At 34.9% G+C, this 23,488-nt stretch overlaps 1 protein-coding gene across 1 annotated transcript in view; it reads right to left on the bottom strand.

The window, feature by feature from the left end:
* Positions 1 to 23,488, bottom strand: part of CATSPERE (catsper channel auxiliary subunit epsilon) — a 245,410-nt gene that overhangs the window by 178,096 nt on the left and 43,826 nt on the right. Inside the window, exons 6-7 of the mRNA XM_060010760.1 lie at positions 21,872 to 21,896; positions 10,270 to 10,347 (exon numbers count right to left, since the gene is read on the bottom strand). Of these exons, the coding sequence (XP_059866743.1) occupies positions 10,270 to 10,347; positions 21,872 to 21,896 (103 nt within the window). The remainder of the gene's footprint in view (positions 1 to 10,269; positions 10,348 to 21,871; positions 21,897 to 23,488) is intronic.

The raw sequence follows: 23,488 nt of genomic DNA, 5'->3' as shown, positions 1-23,488 counted from the left end.
CTAGGCCCGTGAGCCACAACTACTGAGCCTGCGCGTCTGGAGCCTGTGCTCCGCAACAAGATAGGCTGCAATAGTGAGAGGCCCATGCACCACAATGAAGAGTGGCCTCTGCTTGCCGCAACAAGATAAAGCCCTCGCACAGAAACGAAGACCCAACACAGCCAAAATAAATAAAGAAAAGTCCAAATTTATTAAAAACAAAAATCATTCCAAGTATCTTTTCCAACCACAATGGAATGAAACCAGAAATCAGTAATAGTTAGAAAATATGAATAATCACATACACATGCAAATTAAACTGCACAATCTTGAACAATAATTGGGTCAAAGAGGAAATCAAAGGAATTTTTTTAAATACCTCAAGACAAATGAAAACATAAACACAACATAACAGAATTTATGGGATGTATCAAAAGCAAGACTAAAAGGGAAGCAATAAATGCCTACATTAAAAAAAAAGATTTCAAATAAACAACCTAACTTTACACCTCAAAGAACTAGAGAAAGAGAAGCAAACTAAGCCTAAAGTGAGCAGAAGGAAAGAAATAATAAAGATCAGAGCAGAAACAAATCAAGTAGGGAATAGAAAAAAAACAACAAAACTAAGAAATGGCTTTTTGAAAAAATAAACAAAATTGACACATTCTTAACTAGGCTAAGAAAAAAGACAAAAGTCTCAAATAAATAAAATAAAAAATGAAAAAGAAGACATTACAACTGATACCACACAAATGCAAAGGCTCATAAGAGAAAAATGTGACCAATTACATACCAAAAAATTGTATAACCTAGAAGAAATGTACAGATTCCTACAAACATACAACCAACTAAGAATGAATCCTGAAAATATAGAAAATGTGAGCAGACTAATAATGAGTAAGAAGACCTAATCAGTAAGCAAAAATCTCCCAATAAAAACAACAACAGGGCTTCCCTGGTGGCACAGTGGTTGAGAGTCCACCTGCTGATGCAGGGGACACGGGTTCGTGCCCCGGTCCAGGAAGATCCCACATGCCATGGAGCGGCTGGGCCCGTGAGCCATGGCCACTGAGCCTGCGTGTCCGGAGCCTGTGCTCCGCAGCGGGAGAGGCCACAACAGTGAGAGGCCCGTATACCATAAAAAAAAAAAAAAGAAAACAACAACAACAAAACCTGGACTAGATAGTTTAACTGGTGAATTCTATCAAACATTTAAAGAATTAATACCAATACTTCTGAAACTCTTCCCAAAACTTGAGGTGGAGGGAACCCTTCCCAACTCATTTTATGAGGCCAGCATTACCTTGATACCAAAATCAGATAGGAACATTACAGGAAAGAAAACTTAAGGCCAATATCCCTGATGAATATAGATGTAAAAATTCTCAGCAACACACTAGCAAACCAAATTCAACAGCACACCAAGAGGATCATACACAATGATCAAGTGGGATTTATCCCTGGGTTGCAAGGATGGTTCAACATATACAAGTCAATAAATATGACAAATCACATTAATAGGATGAAAGACAAAAATCATTTGATCATCTCAATACACACAGAGAAAGCATTTGACAGAACACAACATCCTTTCTTGATACAAACGCTCAGTTGATTGGATATAGAAGAAATCTACCTCAACATAATAAAAGCCATATATGATAAGCCCATAGCTATCATCATACTCAGTGGGGAAAGGTTAAAAACTTTTGCTTTAAGGTCAGGATGAAGACAAGGGTGCTCAACCTCACCACTCCTATTCCACGTAGTACTGGATGTCCTAGCCAGAATAACCAGGCAAGAAAAAAAAAAAAAGCATCCAAATTGAAAAGGAAATAAAAATGTCTTTGTAGATAACATGATCTTATATTTAGAAAATCCTAAGGAAGCCACCCAAAACTGTTAGAACTTGTCAGCAAATTCAGTAAAGTTGCAGGATACAAAATCAACATGCAGAAATCAGTTGCATTTCTATATACTAACATTGAGCTATTTGAAAAAGAAATAAAGGAAACAATCCCATTCACAATAGCATCAAAAAAATGAAGTACTTGGGGATAAATTTAACCAAGGAGGTGAAATATCTGTAAACAAAAAATTATAAGACTTTGATGAAATAAATTTAAGAAGACACAAATAAATGGAAAAATATCCCATGTTCATGGATCAGAAGAATTAATATTGTTAAAATGTCCCTGCTACTCAGAGCCATCTATAAATTCAATATAATTCCTATCAAAATCTCAATGGCATTTTTTCACAAGAGTAGAAAAAATAATCCTAAAATTTGTATGGAACCACAAAAGACTTCAAATAGCCAAGAAAATCCTGAGAAAGAAGAACAGAGCCAGAAGAAATCACACTTTCTGATTTCAAATTATAGTAATCAAAACAGTATGGTACTGGCATTAAAATAGACACACATAGCAAGGAACAGAATCAAGAGCAAAGAAATAAACACTTGCATATATGGTCAACTAATATTTGACAAGACAGCCAAGAATACTCAATAGGGAAAGGATAGTCTCTTCAATAAATGTTGCTGGAAAAAATTTATAATCATGTACACAAGAATGAAATTGGAACCCTACCTTATACCAACCACAAAAATTAACTTTAAATGGATTAGAAATTTAAACATAATACCTGAAACTGTAAAACTCCTAGAAGAAAATAGGGGAAAAGCTTTTTTGACATTGGTCTTGGCAATGATTTTTTGGATATGAATATGACACCAAAAGCACAAACAACAAAGGTGAAAATAAGTAAGTGGAACTACATCAAATTAAAAAACTTCTGCACAACAAAGAAATAATCAACAGAGTAAAAAGGCAACCTATGGAAAAGGAGAAAATATTTGCAAGTCATACATCTGATAAAGGGTTTATATGCAAAGTATGTAAGGAACATATACAACTCAATAGCAAAAAAAGAAAAAAATCTGATTGAAAAATGGGAAGAGGAATTAATAGGCATTTTCCTAAAGAAGACATACAAATGGCCAAAAGGTACATGAAAATGTGCTCAACATCACTAATTATAAGGGAAATGCAAGTCAAAACCACAGTAAGATAACATCTCACACCACTTAGGATGGCTATTATCAAAAAAACAAGAAAGAACAAATGTTGACAAGGATATGGAGAAAAGGGAACTCTTGTGCACTGTTGGTGGGAATGTAAGTTGGTACAGAAATTATGGAAAACAGTATGGAAGGTCCTAAAAAATTTAAAATAGAACTATCATATGATCCAACAATCCCAATTCTGGGTGCATATCCAAAGGAAAATAAAACAGGACATCTATCGAAGAGATACCTTCACTCTCATGTTTATTGCAGCATTATTTACAATAGCCAAGATATGGAAAAACCTAACTGTCCGTCAGTGGGTGATTGGATAAAGAAGATGTGATATGTAAAAATGTTAAGTGAAATAAGTCAGACAGAGAAAGACAAATACAGTATGATCTCACTTTCATGTGGAATCTAAAAATGCTGAATTCATAGAAACAGTAGAATGGTGGTTACAAGCGGCTGAGCAGTGGGTAAAATGGGGAGATACTGGTTAAAGGGTATAAACTTCCAATTATAAGATGAATAGGTTCTGGGGATCTAATTTATAGCATAGTGAAAATAGTTAACAATACTCTATGAAAGTACTTGAAAGGTGCTGAAAGAGTAGGTCTTAAATGTTCTTACCACAAAAAAGAAAATATAACTATGTGAGGTGATGGAGGTCTCAAAAACTCTACTATGGTAATCATTTCACAATATGTAAGTATATTAAATCAACACATGTATACTTTAAACTTACACAATGCTAAAGATCAATCATATTTCAATAAAGCTGAAAAAAGAAACCAACACTCATTAAAAACAAAACAAAACAAAACCCAACACCAAATTCATTGACTCTAAAATGGATAAAAAATGTGTGGTGTGTTGAAACAATGAATAACATACAGCAATGAAAATGAGCAAACTATAGGTATATATAACATGGATAAATCTTATATAATTATGATCAAAAATAGAAAGCAATATGCAGTGTATATAAAGCATGAGTCAATTTATTTAAAGTAGAAAAACAAAAATAAAACCAACTAAACTGCATTGTTTAGGAATCATGTGGTAAACTAAAGAAAAAAGCAGAGCAATTATTATCACAAAATATTCAGAATAATGGTTACCTCCAGGGGAAGGGAAGGATTATGTCCATACAAGCACCTCTACTGTGGAGGGAGAAATTATGTTCATGGAGGTGGAAAATATGGGGACCTTCTGTACTATTGTTAATGTTTCATCACTTGATAGTAGTTATATGGTTATTTATTATTATTCACTAAACTGGATACTTAGCTTTTATGGTTTTTTCTTTATGATGTAATTCATAGTTAAAATGGTGAAGGAAAAAAACCTCAAATAAACTAAAACTCTGAGCCTTTTAATAGTTATTTAACCACATGTACAAATAAGTTATCCTGTACCCCATCCCTGAGTCACATGCTACTGCTGGTTCTCTTTTCCCTGGTGTGGGTGTTGGGGAAAGGGTAAGGCTCAGACAGGGATGTGAGACAGAAGTGGGTTGAGGTTCAAAGGTGAAATAAAGTACAGAAATGAGTTAAACATAAGGGATTATTTTGAGTTCAAAGTCAGGGACGGTTAAGGGTTAAGGAAGAGAATGAAGAATGGAAGCAGAGGTAGAATTAGGATGTGGGTGTCTATTAGGCACATTATCTATTGGTTGATAAAAGCCCAAACAGACAGTTTATATTTTGCCAGAGCTATTTTGTGGATGATTTATCAAAACTGCAGTATTACAATAATCCTTGCAAACTACTCATGTAACAAAAATCCTGATTTGGTCATGGCAGGCATCTTGGAGGCAATGATACCTGACTTGAGACTTAAAGATGACTAGATTAGGAAAGGGAATGGGCAGTTCCTGTGGAGAGAATGGCATAAGCAGAGACACAGACTCATGGAAGAGCAGAAGTGTAAAGGGAGACAGCAGAGTGCAGTTGCTGGAGACAGGACATGTGGAGAGCTAAGGCCAGAGAAGAGTGGCAGAGATGGGATACTCAGGGCTTTGTGTGCCATATTAATAGTCTAAGACTCAAGTCTATGCTGTTTGTCAGCTCAATATCAAAAAAAACAACCTAATCAAAAAATGGGCAGAAGATTCAAATAGACATTTCTCCAAAGAAGATATACAGATGGCCAACAGGCACACGAAAAGAGGTCCAACATCTCTAATTATTAGAGAAATGCAAATCAAAACTACAATGAAATATTACCTCATACCAGTCAGAATGGCCATCATTAAAAAGTCTACAAATAATAAATGTTGGAGAGGGTGTGAAGAAAAAGGAACCCTCCAACACTGTTGGTGGGAATGTAAATCAGTGCAGCCACTATGGAGAACAGTACAGGGGTTCCATAAAAAACTAAAAATAGAGTTACAATATGATCCAGCAATCCCACTCCTGGGTATATATCTGGGGAAAATTATAATTCAAAAAGATACATGAGAAAAAAACCACATTCACAGAAAGATAGACAAGATGAAAAGGCAGACGAAGGAACAAGATAAAACCCCGGAAAAACAACTAAATAAAGTGGAGCTAGGCAACCTTCCAGAAAAAGATTTCAGAATAATGATAGTGAAGCTGATCCAGGACCTTGGAAAAAGAATGGAGGCAAAGATTGAGAAGATGTACGAAATATTTAACAAAGAGCTAGAAGAATTAAAGAACAAACAAACAGAGATGAACAATACAATAACTGAACGAAAAATATACTAGAAGGAATCAATAGCAGAATAACTGAGGCAGAAGAATGGATAAGTGACCTGGAAGACAGAATGGTGGAATTCACTGCTGTGGAACAGAATAAAGAAAAAACAATGAAAAGGAATGAAGACAGCCTAAGAGATCTCTGGGACAACATTAAAGGCAACAACATTCGCATTATAGGGGTCCCAGAAGGAGAAGAGACAGAGAAAGGACCTGAGAAAATATTTGAAGAGATTATAGTCGAAAACTTCCCTAACATGGGAAAGGAAATAGCCACCTAAGTCCAGGAAGCGCAGCAAGTCCCATACAGGATAAACTCAAGGAGAAACATGCCGAGACACATAGTAATCAAATTGGCAAAAATTAAAGACAAAGAAAAATTATTGAAAGCATCAAGGGAAAACGACAAATAACATACAAGGGAACTCCCATAAGGTTAACAGCTGATTTCTCAGCAGAAACTCTACAAGCCAGAAAGGAGTGGCATGATATACTTAAAGTGATGAAAGGGAAGAACCTACAACCAAGATTACTCTACCCGGCAAGGATCTCATTCAGATTCAATGGAGAAATCAAAAGCTTTACAGACAAGCAAAAGCTAAGAGGATTCAGCACCACCAAACCAGCTCTACAACAAATGCTAAAGGAACTTCTCTAAGTGGGAAACACAAGAGATGAAAAGGACCTACAAAAACAAACCCCAAACAATTATGAAAATGGTAATAGGAGCATACATATCAATAATTACCTTAAACGTGAATGGATTAAATGCTCCAACCAAAAGACCCAGGCTCACTGAATGGATACAAAAACAAGACCCATATATATGCTGTCTACAAGAGACCCACTTCAGACCTAGGGACACATACAGACTGAAAGTGAGGGGGTGGAAAAAGATATTCCATGCAAATGGAAATCAAAACAAAGCTGGAGTAGCAATACTCATATCAGATAAAATACACTTTAAAATAAAGAACGGGGCTTTCCTTGTGGCCCAGTGGTTGAGAGTCCACCTGCCGATGCACGGGACATGGGTTTGTGCCCCAGTCTGGGAAGATCCCACATGCCGTGGAGCACCTAGGCCCGTGAGCCATGGCCGCTGAGCCTGCATGTCTGGAGCCTGTGCTCCATAACGGGAGAGGCCACAACAGTGAGAGGCCCGCGTACCACAAAAAAAAAAAAGGAAAAAAAAGGAACGTTACAAGAGACAAGGAAGGATACTATGTAATGATCAAGGGATCAATCCAAGAAGATATAACAATTATAAATATATATGCACCCAAAATAGGAGCACCTCAATATATAAGGCAACTGCTAACAGCTATAAAAGAGGAAGTCAACAGTAACAATAGTGGGACACTTTAACAACTCACTTACACTAATGGACAGATCATCCAAACAGAAAATTAATAAGGAAACACAAGCTTTAAAGGACACAATAGACCAGATAGATTTCATTGATATTTATAGGACATTGCATCCAAAAACAGCAGATTACACTTTATTCTCAAGAGTGCATGGAACATTCTCCAGGATAGATCACATCTTGGGGCACAAATCAAGCCTCAGTAAATTTAGGAAATGGAAATCATATCAAGCATCTTTTCTGACCACAGCACTATGAGAATAGAAATCAATTATAGGGAAAAAAGCCCGTAAAACCCACAAAGACATGGAGGCTAAACAATACATTACTAAATAACCAAGAGATCACTGAAGAAATCAAAAAGGAAATAAAAAAATACCTAGAGACAAATGACAATGAAAACATGACAATCTAAAACCTATGGGATTCAGCAAAAGCAGTTTTAAGAGGGAAGTTTATAGCAGTACAATCCTACGTCAAGAAACAACAAACATCTCAGTTAACAACCTAACCTTACACCTAAAGGAACTAGAGAAAGAAGAACAAACAAAACCCAAAGTTAGTAGAAGGAAAGAAATCATAAAGATCAGAGCAGAAATAAATGAAATAGAAACAAAGGAAACAACTGCAAAGATCAATAAAACTAAAAGCTGGTTCTTTGAGAAGATAAACAAAATTGATAAACCATTAGTCAGACTCATCAAGAAAAAGAGAGACGGGGCGTCCCTGGTGGTGCAGTGGTTGAAAGTCTGCCTGCCGATGCAGGGGACACGGGTTCGTGCCCTGGTCTGGGAGGATCCCACATGCTGCGGAGCGGCTGGGGCCGTGAGCCATGACCACTGAGCCTGCGCATCCGGAGCCTGTGCTCCGCAACGGGAGAGGCCACAACAGTGAGAGGCCCGCGTACGGCAAAAAAAAAAAAAAAAAAAAAAAATGAGGGAGAGGACTCAAATCAATAAAATTAGAAATGAAAAAGGAGTAGTTACAACAGACACTGCAGCAATACAAAGCATCCTAAGAGACCACTACAAGCAACACTATGCCAATAAAATGGACAACCTGGAAGAAATGGACAAATTCTTAGAAAACTACAACCTTCCAAGACTGAACCAGGAAGAAATAGAAAATATGAACAGACCAGTCACAAGTAATGAAATTGAAACTGTGATTTAAAATCTTCCAACAAACAAAAGTCCAGGATCAGATGGCTTCACAGGTGAATTCCATTAAACATTTAGAGAAGAGCTAACACCCATCCTTCTCAAACTCTTCCAAAAAATTGCAGAGGAAGGAACACTCCCAAACTCATTCTATAAGGCCAGTATCACCCTGACACTAAAAACAAAGATACTACAAAAAGAGAATTTCAGACCAATATCACTGATGAATACAGATGACAAAATCCTCAACAAAATACTAGTAAACAGAATCCAACAACATATTAAAAGGATCATACACCATGATCATGTGGGATTTATCCCAGTGATGCAAGGATTCTTCAATATACACAAATCAATCAATGTGATACACCATATTGACAAACTGAAGAAGAAAAACCATATGATCATCTCAATAGATGCAGAAAAAGCTTTTGACAAAATTCAACACCCATTTATGATAAAAACTCTCCAGAAAGTGGGCATAGAGGGAACCTACCTCAACATAAAATATATATATATATATATATATATATATATATATATATATATATATATATATATATATACACGCACTCAAATATTCATAGCAGCACTATTTACAATAGCCAAGACATGGAAACAATGTAAGTGTCCATTGATAGATGAATGGATAAGAAGATTTGGTATTTATACACAATGGAATATTAGTCAGCCATAAAAAAGAATGAAATAATGCCATGTGCAGCAACATGGATGGACCTAGATATTATCATACTAAGTGAAGTAAGTCAAACAGAGAAAGAGAAATATCATACGCTATTGTTATATGTGAAATCTAAAAAAAATGATACACTGAACTTATACACAAAACAGAAATACTCACAGATATATAAAACCAACTTATGATTACCAAATGGAAATATATATATATATATATATTTTTTAATCACTTTGCTGTACACCTGAAACTAACATAACATTGTAAATCAACTATATCTCAATAAAAATTTTATAAAAGGAAATTTACTTAATGTCTCTGAATTGTACTCATAAGAATGTTTAAAATGGTAGATTTTATATTATGTATACTTTTCCACAATAAAAATGTATAGATTAAAAGGATGAATAAATGCATGAATTGAGAAAAAAAAAGTCTATGTTGTTTGTAATGGAGAAATGTTTCAAGGAAATGACATGATCATGAATAAACATGGAAATTAAAAAGAAAAAAGTAAAGTATTAGGTATGATTATTTAGCATGAACTAAATAATGTTAAATTGTGCATATTTTCACTTAAAAGATTAGAAATTAAGTAAGAGTAATACTTAAAGTATTTAATTACCATTAATATATTTTATTCCCTCTAACGTTTATTGCCAAATAAAACAATTAATTGATTCATTGTCATTTTAATTTATCAGTCTATCTCTTGTGAATTTGATTACCATGAGGCATGACAGCATGCTACTAAAAAATCATATCTCAACTCATGAAGACATAAAGAATCCCATAAGAAACTAAAACTCATTTTACGTTTCTCTTCTATACATTATGATTGTAACAGAAGACAGAACTTGAATCTTGAAAGAGGTAAATTTGTAACAGATAAAAGAAAGGACTTATTTATTCACTGGGCTGCACTTTTAGGAAAATCATTAGTCTCAAGTGGTAAAGGATTCAATAAAGGACTAGACAGATTTTTGAAGGATGACTTCAACAAAGATGCTCAAGAAACATCTTTAAAGCATTTTAACGGTCAGCCTCTTTGTGAATAATGAAGTCATAGAAAATACGGAAGAATTCTAAAGAAAGATTTATAATTGTAGAAATCGAGCACAAGTTCAAAATCCCTATAATGACTAAACTAAATTTAATGGATAATTAAAATGTATCTAGTTCTAGGCTGTTTAATATAAATTATTCACAGCCCTTAAAAGAGAAATGTAGCATATTATTTTATCTAGGATAATAATAATGTTTCCACCTACTAGGGAAGGTTCATTTGCATTCCATAGCAATTCACTAGGGTCTGCGTTTTCTGGATCGTATATCCATATAATGATAACCTACGAAATAAAATGTGGTTGCATTTCTTGACACTTTGGACAAATTTTTAGTTGTGGCAAAACATAACCAAAAAATGTTTTTATTTGTTTTTAAAATTTTGAATATCTCAGTTTAAAATATCAAAAGTAATACGTGTTGTTTTTAACAAGAGAAACTGTCCAAAGAATTAATAACATCCTCTACACTCCTGAGGTAACTAATGTTAAAACTTTGTACGAATGCTTATATGTCTTTTTCTACACCCACAGACACAGCAGCCTCCCCACACACTCATACACTTTTTACAAAAATGAGATTACACTATTCATGTTATTTATAATGTGCTTTTGTCACTTAATACACCATAGCCATTTCAATAGATGTAGATCTAATTCTTTTTATTGTTTTCTTCTTAAATAGACAACTTATTTATTATAAAAATAAATTATATTAAAAATACAGTGAAAATTGTCTCTCCCACCCTGTACTTCATCACTCAGTTCCCACAAGTCTACTACACCCTGCAAGTAACTACTATTGGTAAGTTTTTTTGTATTTCTATAAAATTTTTGTGCATAACCAGTGTTATTTTTCTCCTTTTTATATAAATACTAGTGTGCTAAATGCACTTTTGAACATTATATTCTTCACTTAAAGTTATATCTTAGAGATCTTTAAATATTCTCATTAATCTTTCATATTATTTTACATATTATTACAAATTATGGAGGAACCATAATTTAACAAGTAACCTGCTAATAAATATTTGTTTATATCCTTTGCCATTACAATCAAAGTTATAATGAGCAACTCTGAACATATATTATTTTCCACTTTTGAGTATTCCTAAAAGTGGAATTGTTGAGTCATAGAGTATATGAATTTGTAATTTTTGTAGATGCTGCTAAATTGTTCTCCATAGCAGTTGCAACAACATACCTTCTCACCAGCAATGTATGAGATCTCTTCTTTCTACACAGCCTTCCCAACATGATGTGTTGTCTTACATTTTGATATTGTCAGTCGATGGATGAAAAATGGTACGTTGATGCAGTTTTAATCTGCATTTCTTTTATCATGAGAAAGTTTGAGCATCTTTCCATATATTCAAGTTCTATTTCTATTTCCCGTCTGGTGAACTATTTGTTCATTTCCTTTGCTCATTTTCTATCTGGCTTTTAGTCTTTTATTTATTAATTTGTAGAAGTTTTTAACATAAAGAATGTTCTAGATGTTCTATATCTTGATCTGTGTGGTGGTTACATAGACATATATATGTACATATGAAAACTTTATTACTTTTATAATTATGTGGCATTCCTCTTTATCTTATTAAATCTGTTTGCCTTAGATTTTATATTGTCCCTATATATGGCTGCCCTTCCTGCCTCCCTCCATCCCTCCCTCCCTCCCTCCCTCCCTTCCTCCTTTTTATATTCCCTTTACCTATATTAATCTTCTCCCAACCTACGTAATTTGAGTTAACAACTAGTATTTACTTTTTGCTATTTTTCTCCATGCTATGCATTTGCAGAGATAAACACAAATACAAGCGTACATATATTTTTAAAAAGAGGCATCTTAAGACATTCTTTTTTTTAAACAAAATTGGATCACATTATACACACTTCCCACATTCTCCCTTTTTTTCACTCAAGTATATATCATTGAAATTCCCCAGTCAACTCTTATAATGCCTGAACAATATTCTATGATGTGCTTATACTATAATTTAAAGATCAATGGCTCTAATAATGGAGATTTACTGTGGCTCCAGTTTTGTTTTGTTTTGTTTTGTTTTGCTTTACCACTATTACAATGCTGCAAAATATAGGTCCTTTTCCATACAGCTGTATATACTAGAGGTTTTATTTCTGTGGAGTAGATTCCCAGGAGTGGGATTTTAGATCCAAATGGTATATATATTTTTAATTTCAATAGATGTTTCCATATTCCTATCCAAAAATGTGAATAAGGCTCTAACTCCTCACACTTTCCACCAGCAATGTTTGAGTGTACCCTTTTGCCCAGATCCCCTCTAGCAATAGTTATTTTCCCTTGTTCAAGTTTTACTACTGTGATGAGTGTGACATTTCATTGTTAATTTGAATTTTCTTGAGATGAAGTGAAGTTCAGCATCTTTTCATGTTTGTTAGATTTGCTTTTGTGTACATAGCTTTTTTACATTCTTCTATTGGAACTTACCATATTCTTATCATTTGTAAGAGCTCTTTGTTTTGTTTGGACTTTAGGTATACAGACACATTATTAGAATAATCACAAACCTCAGTCCATGACACACTATCGTTATTGGCATGACCCTCTTTTATGCAATTATTTAAATTGTAAATTAGTAAAATGAAAACCAGGAACCCACCATCCAACTCGAGACCTAGAACCTTACAAATATCTTTCATTTACTTATATATTCCTCCCTTTTCAGGTTCCCTGTTTCTGCCCAGAGGTACTCACCTTCCTGAATTCTGTGTTGGTTTTTCATTAATATAATGATAGTTTTTTGAACTTGATCAGCCCACACATAACCCCCTAGGGGCTGCTTTCATTTTTCTTTCAAGATTATGTAACTAGGATTTATTCATGTTACTGCTCATAACTGAGCTCATTCATTTTCATTACTATTTAAAATTCCATTATGTGAAAATACCACAATTTTTCCATTTTTATGTTAATGGGCATTTGGATTCCTTCTGTTTGGGATGGATGAATTTTATGAGCAATTCTACTATGAGCATTTTTGTTTCTGTTTTATTGGAGTATAGTTGCTTTACACTTCTGTGTCAGTTTCTGCTGTACAGCAAAGTGAATCAGATATATATATATATATATATCTCCCTTTTTTGGACTTCCTTCCCACTTAGGTCACCACAGAGCACCAAGTAGAGTTCCCTGCACTATACAGTAGGTTCTCATTAGTTATCTATTTTATACATAGTAGTGTATATATGTCAATCCCAAACTCCCAATTCATCCCACCACCCAGCATTTTTGAAAATGTCTATTCAGGCATGAGTGCAAGATTTTCTCTTGAGTATATACTTAGGAGTAGAATTGCTAAGTATATACTTAGAGTATATACTTATACTCCTGAGTATAAGTTGCCAAGTATGTGTAAGATAATGTAGAATCATTTTTCAAAGTTTACATCCCTCCATCTCTTTTCAACACTAGGGATATTAGCTGTGTACTGTCATCTATGTTGTAAAATGTTTTCATAACTATTTGTTGTATAAGTTGACTTTGTTTATGGCACTTCTGTGATAAAGTTTTCAATTTTCACATTTTCATTTATGACTACTTTTTATTCATAGATTCTGGTTTCCAGTCTTGAATAAGATTTCCCTTGATTCCATATAGTACAGCTTCAAGATTCTCCTGCCAACCATCCAGGGTTTTCTGTTTTACATTTGTCTTCTATGCCAAGGGATTTTTTTTTTTTGTATGTGGTGTAAGCAAGGATTCTACTTTTGTTTTCTTCCAAGAAGACAGCTTATTTTACTACATTATTCCATATAAATTTTAAGATATTTTTTCAATCAAAAATTGGACTCTGGTGTCCAGTTAGAAACTTTAAAAAACAGATCTTTTTTAAGCCATTCGACAAAATTTCAGTGTGGTTCTTGATACAGGTTCTGTGTCTTCTTATATTTATTCTTAAGTATTTTATAGTCTGTATTGCTATCATGAATTTATAATATTGTACACTTCTATTCCTTAATTTATTACTTACATTATTATGTTCAATACAATATTAAATAATAATGGTGATTATGAGCACATTTGTCCAGTTCCTGATTTTAATTGAATTCGAAATATCTCATAATTTATAACAATTATTGTTAGTTATTTGGGAAGTAAATTTTTTTTTTAGAATTAAGTAGTTTCCTTCTAAACTTGTTTTGCTTAGTGTTTTTATTAGAAATGGTTGTTGAATATTTAAATTTTTTTACATCTTTATTGGACTATAATTGCTTTACAATGTTGTGTTAGTTTGCACTGTATAACAGAGTAAATCAGCTATATGTATACATATATCCCCATATCCCCTCCCTCTTAAGCCTCCCTCCCACCCTCCCTATCCCACCCCTCTAGGTGGTCACAAAGCATGGAGCTGATTTCCCTGTGCTATGCAGCTGCTTCCCATTAGCTATCTATTTTACATTTGGTAGTGTATATATGTCCATGCTACTCACTTCATCCCAGCTTCCCCAACACCCCCTCCACTTGTCATCAAGTCCATTCTCTACGTCTACATCTTTATTCCTATCCTGCCCCTAGGTTCATCAGAACCATTATTTTTTCTTTTACATTCCCTATATATGTGTTAGCATATGGTATTTGTTTTACTCTTTCTGACTTACTTCACTCTGGATGACAGGCTCTAGGTCCATCCACCTCACTACAAATAACTCAATTTCATTTCTTTTAATGGCTGAGTAATATTCCATTGCATGTATGTGCCACATCTTCTTTTTTTTTTTGCGGTACGCGGGCCTCTCACTGTTGTGGCCTCTCCCGTTGTGGAGCACAGGCTCCGGACGCGCAGGCTCAGCGGCCATGGCTCACGGACCCAGCCGCTCCGCGGCATGTGGGATCTTCCCGAACCGGGGCACGAACCCGTGTCCCCTGCATCGGCAGGCGGACTCTCAACCACTGCGCCACCAGGGAAGCCCCACATCTTCTTTATCCATTCATCTGTCGATGGACACTTAGGTTGCTTCCATGTCCTGGCTATTGTAAATAGTGCGGCAGTGAACATTATGGTACACATCTCTTTTTGAATGATGGTTTTCTCAGGGTATATGCCCAGTAGTGGGATTGCTGGGTCGTATGGTAGTTCTATTTTTAGTAGGTTCCTATTTTAAGGAACCTCCATACTGCTCTCTATAGCAGCTGTATCAATTTACATTCCCACCAACAGTGCAAGAGTGTTCCCTTTTCTCCACACCCTCTCCAGCAGTTTTTGTTTGTAGATTTTTTGATGATAGCCACTCTGAACCATGTGACGTGATACCTTATTGTGTTTTTTTTGGGAGGGGGTACACGGGCCTCTCACTGTTGTGGCCTCTCCCATTGCAAAGCACAGGCTCCGGACGCGCAAGGTCAGCGGCCATGGCTCACGGGCCCAGCCGCTCCGCAGCACTTGGGATCCTCCCAGACCGGGGCATGAACCCGTGTCCCCAGCATCGGCAGGTGGACTCTCAACAACTGCGCCATGAGGGAAGCCCCTCATTGTGGTTTTGACTTGCATTTCTCTAATGATTAGTGATGTTGAGCATCCTTTCATGTGTTTGTTGACAATCTGTATATCTACTTTGGAGAAATGTCTATTTAGGTCTTCCACCCATTTTTGGATTGGGTTTTTTATTTGATATTGAGCTGCTTGTATATTTGGAGATTCTTTCGTCACTTGTTTCATTTGCAAATATTTTCTCCCATTCTGAGGGTTGTCTTTTTGTATTGTTTATGGCTTCCTTTGCTGTGCAAAAGTTTTAAGTTTCATTAGGTCCCATTTGTTTATTTTTGCTTTTATTTCCATTACTCTAGGAGGTGGGTCAAAAGGATCTTGCTGTGATTTATTTCATAGAGTGCTGCCTATGTTTTCCTCTACAAGTTTTATAGTGTCTGGCCTTACTTTTATGTCTTTAATCCATTTTGAGTTTATTTTTGTGTATCGTGTTAGGAAGTGTTCTAATTTCATTCTTTTACATGTAGCTGACCAGTTTTCGCATCTCCACTTATTGAAGAGGTTTTCTTTTCTCCATTGTATATTCTTGCCTCATTTAACAAAGATAAAGTGACCATATGTGCATGCGTTTATCTCTGGGTTTCTATCCTGTTCCGTTGATCTATATTTCTGTTTTTGTGCCAGTACTAAACTGTCTTGATTACTGTAGCTTTGTAGTATAGTCAGAAGTCAGGGAGCCTGATTCTTCCAGCTCCATTTTCTTTCTCAAAATTGCTTTGGCTGTTTGGGGTCTTTTGTGTTTCCATACAAATTGTGAAATTTTTTATTCTTGTTCTGTGAAAAATGCCATTGGTAGTTTGATAGGGATTGCATTGAATCTGTAGATTGCTTTGGGTAGTACAGTCATTTTCACAATGTTTATTCTTCCAATTCAAGAACATGGAATATCTCTCCATCTATTTGTATCATCTTTGATTTCTTTCATCAGTGTCTTATAGTTTTCTGCATACAGGTCTTTTGTCTCCTTTGGTAGGTTTATTCCTAGGTATTTTATTCTTTTTGTTGCAGTGGTAACTGGGATTGTTTCCTAATTTCTCTTTCAGATTTTTCGTTGTTAGTGTATAGGAATGCAGGAGATTTTTGTACATTAATTTTGTATCCTGCTACTTTACCAGATTCATTGATTAGCTCTAGTAGTTTTCTGGTTGCATTTTTAGGATTTTCTATGTATACTATCATGTCATCTGCAAACAGTGACAATTTTACTTATTCTTTTATGATTTGGATTCCTTTTATTTCTTGTTCTTCTCTGACTGCCGTGACTAGAATTTGCAAAACTATGTTGAATAATAGTGGTGAGACTGGGCAACCTTGTCTGTTTCCTGATCTTAGAGGAAATGCTTTCAGTTTTTTACCATCGAGTATGATGCTTGCTGTGGGTTTGTCATATATGGCCTTTATTATGTTGAGGCAGGTTCCCTCAATGCCCACTTTCGGGAGAGTTTTTATCATAAATACATGTTGAATTCTGTTGAAAGCTTTTTCTATATCTATTGAGATTATCATTTGGTTTTTATCCTTCAATTTGTTAACATGGTGTATCACATTGATTGACTTGCGTATATAGAAGAATTATTGCATTCCTGGGATAAACCCCACTTGATCATGGTGTATGATCCTTTTAATGTGCTGCTGGATTCTGTTTTCTGGTATTTTGTTGAGGATTTATTCATCTATGTTCATCAGTGATATTAGCCTGTAGTTTTCTTTCTTTGTGACATCTTTGTCTGGTGTTGGTATCAGGGTGATGGTGGCCTCGTAGAATGAGTTTGGGAGTATTCTTCCCTCCACTATATTTTGGAAGAGCTTGAGAAGGAAAGGTGTTAGCTCTTCTCTAAATGTTTGCTAGAATTCACCTGTGAAGTCATCTGGTCCTGGGCTCTTCTTTGTTGGAAGATTTTTAAGCACAGTTTCAGTGCTAGTGATTGGTCTGTTCATATTTTCTATTTCTTCCTGGTTCAGTCTTGGAAGGTTGTAGTTTTCTAAGAATTTGTCCATTTCTTCCAGGTTGTCCATTTTATTGGCATAGAGTTGCTTGTAGTAGTGTCTCATGATCCTTTGTATTTCTGTAGTGTCAGTTGTTACTTCTACTTTTTCATTTCTAATTCTGTTGATTTGAATCTTCTCCCTTTTTTTCTTCATGAGCCTAGCTAATGGTTTATCAATTTTGGTTATCTTCTCAAAGAACGAACTTTTAGTTTTATTGATCTTTGCTATTACTTCTTCATCTCTTTTTCATTTATTTCTGATCTGATCTTTATGATTTCTTTCCTTCTGCTAACTTTGGGTGTTTTTTTTTTGTTTTTCTCCTTTCTCTAATTGCTTTACGTTAAGGTTAGGTTGTTTATTTGAGATTTTTCTTATTTCTTGAGATAAGATTGCATTGCAATAAACTTCCCTCTTAGAATTGCTTTTGCTGCATCCCATAGATTTTGGGTCATCATGTTTTCAGTGTCATTTGTTTTTAAGTATTTTTGGATTTCCTCTTTGATTTCTTCAGTGATCTCGTGGTTATTTAGTAGCATATTGTTTAGCCTCTAGGTATTTGTATATTTTACAGTTTTTTTTCTGTAATTGATATCTAGTCTCATAGCCTTGTGGTCAGAAAAGATACTTGATACAATTTCAATTTTCTGTAATTTACCTAGGCGTGATTTGTGACTCAAGATATGATCTATCCTGGAGAATGTTCCATGTGCACTTGAGAAGTGTATTCTGTTGTTTTTGGATGGAATGTCCTATAAATATTAATTAAGCCCATCTGGTCTAATGTGCCATTTAAAGCTTGTGTTTCCTTATTTATTTTCTGTTTGGACGATCTGTCCATTGGTGTAAGTGATGTGTTAAAGACCCCTACTATTATTGTGGTACTGTCAATTTCCCCTCATATGGCTGTTAGCATTTGCCTTATGTATTGAGGTGCTCCTATGTTGGGTGCATAAATATTTACAATTGGTGTATCTTCCTCTTGGATTGATCCTTTGATCATTATGTAGTTTCCTTCATTGTCTATTGTAATAGTCTTTATTTTAAAATCTATTTTGTCTGATATGAGTTTTGCTACTCCAGCTTTCTTTTGATTTCCATTTGCATGCAATATCTTTTTCCATCCCCTCACTTTCAGTCTGTATGTGTCCCTAGGTCTGAAGTGGGTCTCATGTAGACAGCATATATATGGGTCTTGTTTTTGTATCCATTCAGCCAGTCTATGTCTTTTGGTTGGAGCATGTAATCCATTTACATTTAAGGTAGTTATCGATATGTATGTTCCTATTACTATTTTTTAAATTGTTTTGGGTTTGTTTTTGTAGGTCTGTTTCTTCTTGTGTTTCCTGCCTAGAGAAGTTTCTTTAGCATTTGTTGTAAAGCTGGTTTGGTGGTGAATTGTCTTAACTTTTGCTTGTCTGTAAAGCTTTTGATTTCTCCATTGAATCTGAATGAGATCCTTGATGGCTAGAGTAATCTTCATTTCAGGTTTTCCCCTTTCATCATTTTAAATATGTCCTGTCACTCTCTCTCGGCTTGCAGAGTTTCTGCTGAAAGATCAGCTGTTAACCTTATGGGGATTCCCTTGTATGTTATTTGTTGGCTTTTCATTGCTGCTTTTTAATATTTTTCTTTGTATTTAATTTTTGATCGTTTGATTAATAGGTGTCTTGGTTTGTTTTTCCTTGCATTTATCCTGTATGGGACTCTGTTCACTTCCTGGACTTGATTGACTATTTCCTTTCCCATGGTAGGAAAGTTTTCAACTATAATCTCTTCAAATATTGTCTCAGTCCCTTTCTTTTTCTCTTCTTCTTCTGGGACCCCTATAATTTGAATGTTGGTGCGTTTAGTGTTTTCCTGGAGGTTTCTAAGATTCTCTTCAATTCTTTTCATTGTTTTTTCTTTATTCTGCTCCTCGGTAGTCATTTCCACCATTTTGTCTTCCAGCTCACTTATCCATTCTTCTCCCTCAGTTATTCTGGTATGGATTCCTTGAATAGTATTTTTAATTTCATTATTGTGTTGTTCATCATTGTTTGCTCTGTAGTTCTTCTAGGTCCTTGTTAAACATTTCTTGTATTTTCTCCATTCTATTTCTGAGATTTTGGATCATCTTTTCTATCATTACTCTGAATTATTTTTCAGGTAGACTGCCTATTTCCTCTTCATTCATTTGGTCTGGTGGGTTTTTACCTTGCTCCTTCATCTGCTACATATTTCTCTGTCTTCTCATTTTTTTAACTTACTGTGTTTGGGGTCTCCTTTGCACAGGCTGCATGTTCATATTTCATCGATGCTTTTCCATCTTTTCATTTTTATATTCTGCATTCTGCATGATTCCCATTCCAAATCACTAATTCTGCAATTTTCTCAACTGTATGTAGTCTTTTATTTAACCTGAATTTTTGTTTTTAGATGCCTATTTTTTCATCTTAAGACATATATATAGGATATTTTCAATGATGTACAATTATGCATAATCCTCATTCTTGTTTTCTTTGTTTTTATCCCTTCTTTTATCTTTGTGACCATTTAAAATATGGATTTAATCTTCTTTCAGATGGTTCTCATCTTTAGTTTTGAAAAGTATGAACTTTCTCCAAATGTGTGAGAAGGTTTATGTGTGTGTCTATTCCAGGCAGTTTTGTATTTTTTTTGTGGTCTATAGCTTTTATTTTGAGACTATTTTCAGAGGGTTTGTTTTCTATGAGAGTCCTATACACCCTTGGTTATGAAATGGATTTTATAATCACCTCTGCCTGTGCCCTATGTGTTTCACTGCTTGTATTTTTGTGTTTACTACTCGGCTCTAGGTTCCTCAACCTCTTGAGAGATGTTTAACTTGGGCATCCACCTGAAACTCTGTGAAGGTAACTCCTTGTCCATTTATGGCCCCCAAAAGGATGTATCATTTATTTGAAATTACTCTAAGACAGTGAGTGAAGCCTTACTAGTTCTCATTTTACAGACTTTTCATAAATCCTAGCTTCATGTAGGGAGATTAGTTTCAGCTCCTCCCTCTCCCATAGGTTGGAGGCTTCATTTTCTATTCCCACACAAATGTTAAAACATCACCCTTTGTCTACTAGGGCTTATATTCTAATTATCTTACTTCTGAATTCATTCTTCTCTAACTCTGGATTTTAGTTCTTTAGTTACTTCTGACAACTAGGAAATTCCTTTACTTGCTTTTAAATTCTATACACATGTGTACCAATATTAATGTAAAAGTCTACACTACTATTATACATACGTATTTTGTAAAGGCATTTCTGTATGTTTTGAGTGAGATGGAGGCTATTCTGCATTATTTGGGTCTGTAATAGGTATTCTACTTTTAGAAGTTTCTCTCTATTTTCTGTCTTAAAATTCCTTATCCACGGATAATACTCTTTCTTCCTTTTTTTCACTGTTATAGTTATAGACTTAATAAATAATCCTATAATGCCAACTGGGACTGGGATATGGATACATATGAACACATGAGCTCATTCAGCCATCTTGATCCAATATAGGAAGTTTATTTCTTCTTATTATTTTTCTGCCTCTTCTTTCCACTAAATCACTATGTTGAGAAAATGAAAATATTTATAGAGCTTAAGTTTCCAAATATTACCACCTTATTTCAATTTTCAAATTTTTGAATATATCTCTCTGTCATACTTCTAATCAGCCTCCAATCCAGATGTCAAAATTTTTGGACCTCAAAACCCCTTCATAGGCTTAAAAATTATTGAGAATCCCACAGAGCTGTTGTTTTATGTGGGTTAGCTCTATTAATATTTATTACCATATAACAAATTAAAATTGAGAATATTTAAAGATATTTATTAATTTATTTTAAAATTTGATAGACCTATTACATATTAACATTAACTAACATATTTTTATGAAAAAAATAATTATTTTCCAAGATAAAAAATAGTAAGAAGATTGGTTGTTTTACATTGTAAATTCTCTTTAATATCTGCCTTAATAGAAGAGAGCTGGCTTATCATCTGTGCTCCTACATTCAAGCTGTTGGTATATGTTATTTTGGTGGAAGTATATGGGGGGAAATCTATCCTCACACAGATATGTAGCTGGAAAAGCGTAGACCTCGTGGACCTTCTAAAAAGGTCTGTGAAGACCAGGGGATCTTAGTCTATAACTTGAGTAACCACTTCTCTAAGCGAATTTTATTGAAAATTCATTTAGAAAATTCCTCTTCTAGTAAATATGGAAGATATGATGGAAATAATATATAGTATAATATATGAGAGATATACAAAAACTTCAAAAAGATTTACCTGGGTTAAATTGTTAGTGAAATTTCTGTTGGGAAAAAGAGAAATCATATTTTAGTAAACAGCATGTTAAATATTAGTTTGAATATTCTACTTTCAACATACATGTTTATAAATCTTTGAATATTCTCTTTATATTCCATCACAGATACATAAATGATTAAATGCTAAATGTTAAAAAAAACTCATGTCAATAATTAAATATAATTATTGATCCTCATGTGTTGTCAACAAAAGGCTGAAGGGCACGAATCTATATATACTTTCTTAATAGTACTGTAAGCTCACATAGCCAAAGTTGCATGATTAATCTTCTTTAAAAATTTGACATGATCAATGCACATTAAAAAGTCTATAGAGTTTAGGGACTTCCCTGATGGTCCAGTGGTTTAGACTCCGTGTTTCCAATGCAGGGGGTGCAGGTTCAATCCCTGGTCAGGGAACTAAAATCCTGCATGCCACACAGCATGGTCCCCCCAAAAAAGAATTCTACAGAGTTTACATGTTTTAATTTATGTCAAAACCAAATTTATCAATTAGCACTGCAAATGCTTCATTTTTCAGCCTTTCAGTGTAAATTTTCTGAAAGGAGCAACATTCACTTGTATGTTTAGTTATATGTTTTTTAGAAAGTAATTATTGTCACTTTAAAGATATCTGTATTTTTTAAATCATATAATCTCTAAAAGTCAATGACTCAGGACTGTGTTTTCATTTGTGCATAGTGTTTAATACATTATTAGGTACAAAACAAAATGAAGATGTTTGGGGAATCAGTAAATGTGCATGCAGTGAGTTTCTGAGACCGCATAATGAAATAAATATTTTGTATGTTCAATCTGTTATATGAGAAAGCCACTGAAAATAAGTACTATAAATCCTGACAGGCAAATGTGCCCAAAGTTCAGAAAGTATGAAGTTTATCAAAAAAATCCCCTGCCAGTACACAGGCACCTAAAACTAACCCCTGCAGCTGAGCATGTGTACAGTACTGGCTTGGGCCACCAGTGCTGCCTGCTTTGGTCCCTAGCTACTGGACCTGGAAGCACTGCTGAGGACTATCACAGCCCTTGCAGTCATCCTGGTCACCCTGCAGCATTTGGTAAACACAATGCAATTCTTGATGTTTTGGACCCCAGTGGCCTGCGCTGATGAAACATGCCCCACTGGATCCAGAGCCACTACTTGCCCCTGCACATGGCCCCCCACACCACTAGACCTGCAGTCACAGCACGCTCCAGCATGCACAACCACAGGTGAAGGTCTTTTCTTAATGAAGTCAGTCTGTAACAACTGGAAGTGGTGACTTCAAATGTGCAGACACCTACACAGGCTACAGGGTCCATGAAGAATCAGGGAAACATGACACCACTTAAGGAACATAGTAAACTCCAGCAATGGCCCCTAAGGAAATAGATATATATACACGAATAGCCTGATAAAGAATTCAAAATAGGGTTCTAAAGATGCTCAAAGAGCTATGAGAGAAAAAAGACAAGCAATTTAATGAAATTAGAAAAACAATACTAGAACAAAATGAGAAGTTCAACAAAGAGGTAGAAAACATAAGGAAGAAACAAATTGTGGCCCTAAGGAATACAATGACTGCAGTGAAGAATT

This window comes from Delphinus delphis, chromosome 1 (assembly GCF_949987515.2).
Source record: "Delphinus delphis chromosome 1, mDelDel1.2, whole genome shotgun sequence".
NCBI lineage: Eukaryota > Metazoa > Chordata > Mammalia > Artiodactyla > Delphinidae > Delphinus > Delphinus delphis.
Note: the sequence above shows the minus strand (reverse complement) of the source record. Positions and strands in the feature narration are given on the sequence as shown.